Raw genomic sequence first — 7,900 nt, 5'->3', positions numbered from 1 at the left:
CGGCACAAAGCCTGCAGTAATGTAGACGCTAATACACACAAGCATGAGGGGCCCCAGCCGCAGCCCTGGCTTTTTATGGCAGGACATTCGAGCCTGTACCAAAGGGACTGGGGCGGTAAACGCTGTCGTGAAAGTGAGCCTCGGTCTCATTTGCAAACAGTTCAGACTAGACATCTGAGGCTCCTTCCAGCCCTGAGGTCCCTAAAGCTGGGAGGCAATGGGGTGTTTGAGGTGAAACCAGGGAGGGCAGGCACACCCTCACACCGAACCAATCCAGCGCCAGCGTCAGGCAGAACACTGGACCCCCACCTGCTGTCACTGGGGGATCTGTTTGAGATTCTGAACTCTTACGCCAGGCTTCATGAACTCTCTCTGCACCCTAACACCCCAGCTGGACAGGCCCTCCAGGAAACGGGGATTAAGCCATTCATTTCTGGTAACAGCTCAGCCAGAAGGGGCGCCTTTGGATGAGAGTGGGGGTGGGGATTGAAATAACAACACAAGCACCACACACATGCACCCCAGCAGGAGACAATCACATTTTTTAACCATCAGTCAGAATGGGCGCAGGTCATAGTGCTAGACAAGGCCCTGGGAGTCCCATCCAGATGCCACACATTAACCCTTTAATTGCAGGATCAGAGAAGGTGAGGGGGCACCCAGGGGAGGGATGGGGGTGGCCAGGATGGCAAGGGTGTACCGGGGGGGGCTCAGGGCCACGGCGATTTCCCAGCTAACGTGGAAGAATTTCAATAGTTCAACAGTGTGCTGACCGCAGGCCATGCACACACCCCTCACTATTCCATTTCTCCCCTGAGGGACTGGCCTGGTCCCCAAGTAGCAGGCATTCCTGCGAGCCCCAGACCAAGTGAAAGACAGCAGGCATGCGGGCCACAGAGCCAAACACCCGGTAGGTAGAGATGAGCAAGCCCCACACTGGGCAGAGAGAGGCAGAGCCCTGAGACAAAGGAGACCGTGTATTACAACGTTCACAGTGGGTGCTGCAGGTGGGGCGTGAGGGAGGCGGGGTTCGGCCCCCAAGCCCCACAGTCTCTGAGGAGAGCCCTGAGGCAAAGATGAGGGTGCCAGGCTCGCCCCTGGAGAGCCCTGTCTCCAAAGTCCGCTGATTTTTGTTGGCATTTCTCTCTTTATCTTTTTTGTCATTTTGTTTTCCACTCTTTAAATAATTAATATAATTACTTTTAAATACAAAATACACAGTGTCCTTTCTCTTCCACGTGTTTGGGGTGATTGGGAGGTAAATTTTAAATAAGGGTCTCAGCTGTCGAACAGGGCACAGGCTCCAAGTGGGTGGGCCGCGAGCCCCAGGTGCACCCCTCCCCTGCACTGCCCCTGACTGGGGGCTCTCGGTGCCCTGGCCCAAGGCCCCCTAGATGGCGAGGAGCACTTCTGCGAGGTGGCACAGAGCCGATGCTGTGGGATTCCAGGTGGGCCTGGTGTCGACGGACAGGGTCAGACAGAGGAGAAGGTCTTAGCCCATGAAGCAGACAGGCCCCAGCAGCACCCCTCCCCGCCTCGGGGGGGCCCCCAGGTCTGAGAAGGAGGCGTCCAGCACTGGCAGCTGCTCCAGTACAGGTGTTCGAACCTCCAGCACCGTCCGGCCTTGCTGGGTCTTGAGGGGGAGACACCGGAGTGAGAGGAGTGAGCACAGGGGAGGCACACAGGGCCCGCAGACACCCCAACCTCAGGCCTGGCTCTCCGCGCCTTCAGGCGCCCTGAGATGCTGTTCCTCTCATCCGTGTCCCATGTTCAGACTTTGCTAAAGTTTCTTCCTAAAGTTTCTTCCAGCGAGTCAGGATTGGGGAAGCTGGGAGGGCTGCGCGTGTGCGTGTGCTTGCACACGCATGCAGTCTTGAGCCAGTCTGAGCAGTTTGGGTTTGAGATTATTTGTCTGTAGTAGTGGTGTGAGCCTGTGTGACTCCACGGGGACGTGTGTATATGTGTTTGTGGGTGTGTGTAATGACAGCCAACACGATTCCACGTGTGTGTACCTGTGTGACCCTCTCCAGGCGACTCTGGGGATGTATATACGGATTGGGGGTGTCCGTGTGCCCCTCCGTGGGGAGGGGGCATTGTTCATACCCCGTGTGTGCAGAGGGCAACCTGTGTAAATGTGCTTACAAGCCTGCATGACTCACTCTGGGTGACACTGCCATGTGCACACAGGTGACACCTACCTTCCATCCTTCCATCCTTCCTGCCCTTCCTGACACCAGGAAGCTGGCCTCCTCATGCTCTCCCCGAGTGCCCCTGCCCGAAGGGTCTTCCCACCGCCTCCTCCAGCCTGAGTCTGGGACCCGCCCCCACCCAGCTCTCCCTGGTTCCCACCTGACAGCCGTCTCTGAATTCCTTGACGTAGGGGCTGGTCTCCGGGCTCAGCTCATCCTCATTGGCCCCTCGGAGCTTCAGGGGGCCATCCTGGATCTCCCCAGAGCAGGGGTACGAGATGTTCTGGTGGGCTGAGACGCTGAGCAACCGCAGGAAGGTGAGCTGGACCACGCCGACTGGGGAGCCTTCAGAGTCCACGTAAGAGAACTGGCAGGAGAGAGGGCTGTAGTCAAGGAGGACACGGGCCTGCAGAGCAGCTACAGAAGCAGGGCGGCTGAGCCAGGGTCATGGGTGGGGAATGGGTGGGAGGAGAGGGCTGGGGGAGAAATAAGGGGCCGGGGTGGGAACGAGGGGATAAATAAAAGGCAGACTTTTGTCTTAGGTTGTCAAGGGAAGGAGATGAAGTGAGCACCAGAAGACTGGTGAGAAGGAACGGAATAAGAGAAGAGTCAGCAGGCTCTGCAGGGTCAAGGGTCAGGGAACTTGTCACACAAACCCAGAAACCACTAGGCCCAGAGGGGGGCTCCACTGTGGTGCAAGGGACAGGGCAGTCAGAGGCCAGATCTCACCCGCGTGACATCATCCCTGGGCGTCACACAGGTTTCCCCTCCGGCCGTAAAGTTGCAGAAAACCCGGAAGGCATCCCGAGCACAGCCCTGGTTGGGGTCGACCCAGTACTCTCCTGTCGAGTGGGGGGGAGGGTCAGGGCCCCCGAGGTCTTGGACCCAAGATGCTCTTTGCCCCACTTCCCTCCCACTGCTCCAACCAGCCGCCCCCACATATGCCCTCAGACACCCAGTCCTCCGTTCCCCCGCCAGAGCCCCAGAACACAGCTCTGGTTTCCTTCATCACCTTATGCCCCTGTCCGGCTCTGCCGCCCCTCCCCCCAGCAGCACCCCCAGGCTCGCAAATGGAGGGGGTAGGAGCACTGACATCCTCACGCTGGTCCAGCGTGTGGCTGTAGGCTGGCACACATGTCTGTGTGTGTAAATGCCAGCATGTGTGTCCACGAGTCTATGTTTATCTATTTCTGTAGACCCTGAGCAGATAATGAGCTGAAGAGCCTGGTAGGACCATGTCAGTTGCTAAATACTGAAATACCTCTGACCCAGTTGGTAAAGAGCTGCTGCCCCAAGCCCCTCCACCCTCACCCCCACCCCACAGCTTCCCCAAGCCTCCCCCGACATCCATCCTGCTTGTTCATGCCCACGCAGTTGTTCACATGTCGTGTCCCTGGCACTGACCGTCGGGCAGCTCTGGGTGGCAGAGCTTCAGGTCCTGGCAAGTGCGAGCGGGGCTGTCCTGGGTCCCCGTCGGCCGCCTCATCTGCTCAATCTCCTCCCGCAGGGAGTCCAGGGAGCCAAAGATCTCCTCCAGCCCCCCAGGACTGCCCGGGGCCCCCCCAGTTGGCACGGCCTCATCTTCCTGCATCAGCTGGCTCCCATCCACTGAGCGCCGAGTCTTCTTGGGCATCTGGATGGGCAGGGGCTGGATCACCTCGCCGGGGGGGCCCTGGTGGAGGGAAGGGCAGAGAGGGCAAGAGACAGGTCAGGGTGAGGGTGATGTGGAGAAACACCCAGACAGAGGGGGACCGTCAGAAGAGCAGGACCTGACGCTGACTCACCGGGTGTCCCGGAGGGCCCTGGATGCCCTTCTCTCCCTTAGGTCCGGCTGGGCCCTGCCAAGGGAGTCAATGAAGTCATGGAGGGGTCAGGAGGTCAAGAATGCGATCAAGGTCACAGAAGGGTCAAATCAGTCCCTGGGCTGGGAATGAGGGGCTCCACCGGCAGGGAGTATGTTTGTCTTGAAGAGACAGTGTCAAGTCCACCTATGGAGGGCTGGGGGAAGGGAAGGTCAGAGCTGGCTGGGGGTCACTCACTGTGGCTCCTTTGGCTCCTTTGGGGCCAGCAGGTCCCTGTGAAACGAGGAACAAGAAAGAGATGGTCAGCACAGGGGAAGGTCAGGACAAGGAGAACTGGAGAGGCAAGGTCACGAGTTCACAGGACCCGGGAGCCATCACAAGAGGGGCAGGCATGGGAGACGTGGGGACATTCGGGAGGCCCTGGAAGGACAGGAGTGGAAACACTGAAGGTGTAGGAACATATGGGGGACACGGGAACCTGTGAGTGTTATGCTGGCGTTGTCACGGAAGCCAGTGGGGGATTACGGAGGGGGGCAGTGGGGTTTAGAGGACTGAGTTGAGGAACAGATGGGGCACTCACAGGGAAGCCGGGGGGCCCTCCAGGACCAATAGGGCCAGATGCTCCTGGGATGCCCTAGGAAAGGGAGGGGCTTGGTTCAACTGGGTCCTCCTCCCCTCCCCCTCCCTCACCCCACAGCTGAGGCTCCACACCCCGCCTTCCCACACCCCCATGAATCTCCACCCTCACCCCACCCTTAGACCTCCCAGGACCATGACCTCTACTCACCGTCTCCCCCTTTGGCCCTGTGGATCCCTGAGGACCAGGAAGCCCTCGATCACCCTTCTCTCCCTGCTCCCCCGGGGGTCCAATCAGTCCAATGAGACCTGGGTGACCCTGGAGAAGGGGCCAGGTGGTCAGGGGGATGCAGAGAGGAGACACATGGACGGGGAGAAGGAGAACCACAGGGGTCAGAGCCCAGAAGACAAGAGAGGGACTTGGGCCGGGTCTGAGGAAAGAGCGGGGGCTGCCACGGCCCTGACTGAGGAAGGGCTCCCCAAGAGCACGAGGCCCCCCGGAGGTTTCAGGGGTGGGGCTGAGACACCTGGCAATGTGCGGTCACTCACCTTCTCTCCCTTGGCCCCAGCATCGCCCCGGAGGCCAGGAAGCCCTGGGGGTCCCTGTGGGGAGACAGGAAGTCACTCTCTCTTGGGGGAGGCGGGACCACACTCTCCCCCCACCACTTCCCACTTCCTCCAAGGCTGGATGCCCACTGCCCCAGGGCCCCCCCACCCACCCACCCTATCCACAGTCACTCACCACAGGGCCTGGAGGCCCAGCCTGGCCTGTGGCCCCGGGACGGCCTTGCTGACCCTGCAGATTCGAGGGGACCACGGGGATGAGGAAGAGTGTCCCCACACCGTGCGCCTCCCCCTCTCCAGCCAAGCCTCTCTGCCCCGTGACTCACCACTGCGCCCAGGAGCCCCCGCAGACCATCAGGGCCAGGTTTTCCTGCTGGGCCTGCAGGACCCACAGGGCCTGTCTTTCCCGGGGCGCCCACAGCACCAGGATCCCCCTGAAACACCCAAAAAAGTGTCCTGAAGGGCAGAGGAGGGGGTGTGGCTGGGGGCAGGGGGCCCAAGGTGGATGGGGGTGAGGCAGGGAGGAGGGGTCAAACCCCAGGGACCCCTGGGGTAGGGACAAGTATGGGGAACCCTGTCCCCACAGGGGGCTCGGCGTGGAGATGGTGGATGTGGGGGAGGCGTTTGGAGGCTGCAGTGTGAGGACCAAAGGGGTGGGAAGATGGAAGGGCTGTTCCAGCATCCAGGGCGGCCTCTCCCTCACCTTGGCTCCCTTCTCTCCTTGTCGCCCCTCAGGACCAGGCGCACCAGCAGGTCCCTGCAGGTGGAGGCGGCAGTGAATAGCCAGGCTCACCCCCCTCCCCCTCGCTGTCCTCCTGGTGCACACACACACACGTGTGCGCACACACACACGTGTACACACACACACGTGTACACACACACGCATACCTGCGCATGCACAGGCACGATCGCAGAGGCCGACTCATGGATGGGAGAGCCGGTACAGCTGTATCAGCTGTTAAAATACTGAGTCGTTCTGTGCCTTTGGTGAAGAGCCTCTTGCCCCACACCACCAGCAAAAAGAGGGTTAATCCTGACCCAGCAGGGACCTCCCCAGGAAAGCCAGCCCCTTCCCTCCGTGTCCATTCTGATTGGTTGGTACACAACACCACCCCTGGCAAGAACAGATGGAATATACAGGAACAAATATACACAGCACGCTTACAAACACACATGGTCACACACATACACACCTCACCCAAGGACAACCGGCACACCAGGCATCTCCCTCCACATCCCACCTGCCATTGCCCCAACTGCCATCCAGCCTGCCCCACAAGGTCCCAGGTGACGACCTCCCTTACCCGCTTTCCAAGTGGTCCAGGAGGTCCATTCTCCCCAGTGGGACCAGGGGATCCCTATGGAGGGAGGAAGAGTGGTGGGTGAGGGACCCCTCAGGCATAGGGCATAGTAGAGGGGAAACAGGGCTGAGGGCCTGGGCTCAGTGGTGGGGTAGGGGTCCCCGGGCACTCACAGGCTGTCCTGGCTCTCCATCTTCTCCGCGGTCACCCTTAGCACCATCCTGGCCCTGCAGGGATGAAACAAGGTCAGAGGGTCAAACTGCCAATCCTCCCATCCCTCCACCTGCCCTACCACAACCCCGGTTCCCCCGCCCACGCCCATCGGCCACACAGAGCCCCTCCAGAGCAGGCCACCTCTTCGCCCCTCCCCTCCCCAGGTAAGACTCACCCGAGGGCCACTTTCTCCAGGAGGGCCAGGGTCACCAGGAAAGCCAACAGGACCCTGATCCAGAAGGAGACCAAGGGTCAGGGTCACAGCCCCCTAAGCCCACGCAGGGCCAACAGACCCCCATGGCCACATGCCACACTCTCCCTCCCTACAGGCAGTGCCCACCTGCACCATTTAGGAAGAAGGTCTCCGGCACCCCCTTTTCCCCACCTCCTGCACTGCCTGCGCTCTAAGGCTTTCAGGTTATTGACTAGGGTTTCTCTCACTTTCTCTCTGGATCCCAGACCCCGTACATCCCTCCCAGGAGACCCCATTCGCAAAGCCTTCCTCCCAGGCATCCCCCACACTCTTGGGCTCCCCAAACTCCAAGATCCTCACACCCATATCCCCAGATCTCCATTCACAGGGGCCTCCTCGCAGCCCCTCCCCACAAACTCACAGGGTTCCCTTTGGGGCCATCATCACCGGTGGGGCCCTTAGGCCCTGGTGGTCCCGCCTCTCCTGGCTGCCCCGACTCTCCTTTCTCCCCACGTTCCCCGCGTGGACCCTAGAGGATGAGCGGAGGTTACAGATGGTCCCAAAGGGGTCCCAGAGATCAAAGATCCAGCCCCTGCTTCTAAAAAACCTTCAGCTTCCCCCTCTTGCATCGCTGACATCGGGGTGCACACAGAAAGGCAAGTCCATCGTGGGAGTCCCTGGCCCCTCTTCCCTTCAAGGAAAGGGGGACAGAGCCCACCCGGATCCAGGGACCAGGCCTCACGGAGAATGACCGGGAGCACAGACTCACGGGCTGTGCAGGAGTTCCAGCTCCAGGGGTCAGAGGAAAGGTGGGGGTGGGATTGAGGGGGTGAAGGGGAGTGCAGAGCAGGGCCTCAGAACTACCACTCACCTTGACCCCTGGCTCGCCCTGGACTCCCGGAGATCCTGGCTCTCCTGGCTCCCCCTGCAAGGAGATTGGGGTCAAAAACCTCCACCCCCCAAAAAAGAATCCTGATATTCCCCCTCACTCTCTTTTGACCCCCCAAAATTGGCAAAAGTCCAACCTTCATCCCTCCAGACCACCTATGTACCCCTTCCCAG

At 60.4% G+C, this 7,900-nt stretch overlaps 1 protein-coding gene across 1 annotated transcript in view; it reads right to left on the bottom strand.

Annotated features, from left to right (window-relative positions):
- Nucleotides 1–531: 531 nt before the first annotated feature.
- Nucleotides 532–7,900, bottom strand: part of COL11A2 (collagen type XI alpha 2 chain) — a 28,519-nt gene continuing 21,150 nt past the window's right edge. Inside the window, exons 50-66 of the mRNA XM_082662751.1 lie at nucleotides 7,710–7,763; nucleotides 7,260–7,367; nucleotides 6,821–6,874; nucleotides 6,606–6,659; nucleotides 6,436–6,489; nucleotides 5,835–5,888; nucleotides 5,458–5,565; nucleotides 5,310–5,363; nucleotides 5,117–5,170; nucleotides 4,779–4,886; nucleotides 4,572–4,625; nucleotides 4,229–4,264; nucleotides 3,974–4,027; nucleotides 3,594–3,861; nucleotides 2,919–3,031; nucleotides 2,350–2,556; nucleotides 532–1,633 (exon numbers count right to left, since the gene is read on the bottom strand). Coding sequence (XP_082518877.1) covers nucleotides 1,493–1,633; nucleotides 2,350–2,556; nucleotides 2,919–3,031; nucleotides 3,594–3,861; nucleotides 3,974–4,027; nucleotides 4,229–4,264; nucleotides 4,572–4,625; nucleotides 4,779–4,886; nucleotides 5,117–5,170; nucleotides 5,310–5,363; nucleotides 5,458–5,565; nucleotides 5,835–5,888; nucleotides 6,436–6,489; nucleotides 6,606–6,659; nucleotides 6,821–6,874; nucleotides 7,260–7,367; nucleotides 7,710–7,763 — 1,575 coding nt within the window. The 3' untranslated portion in view covers nucleotides 532–1,492. The remainder of the gene's footprint in view (nucleotides 1,634–2,349; nucleotides 2,557–2,918; nucleotides 3,032–3,593; nucleotides 3,862–3,973; nucleotides 4,028–4,228; nucleotides 4,265–4,571; nucleotides 4,626–4,778; nucleotides 4,887–5,116; nucleotides 5,171–5,309; nucleotides 5,364–5,457; nucleotides 5,566–5,834; nucleotides 5,889–6,435; nucleotides 6,490–6,605; nucleotides 6,660–6,820; nucleotides 6,875–7,259; nucleotides 7,368–7,709; nucleotides 7,764–7,900) is intronic.

The sequence above is a fragment of the Grampus griseus genome (genome assembly GCF_964374135.1).
Source record: "Grampus griseus genome assembly, chromosome: 10".
Lineage (NCBI taxonomy): Eukaryota > Metazoa > Chordata > Mammalia > Artiodactyla > Delphinidae > Grampus > Grampus griseus.
Note: the sequence above shows the minus strand (reverse complement) of the source record. Positions and strands in the feature narration are given on the sequence as shown.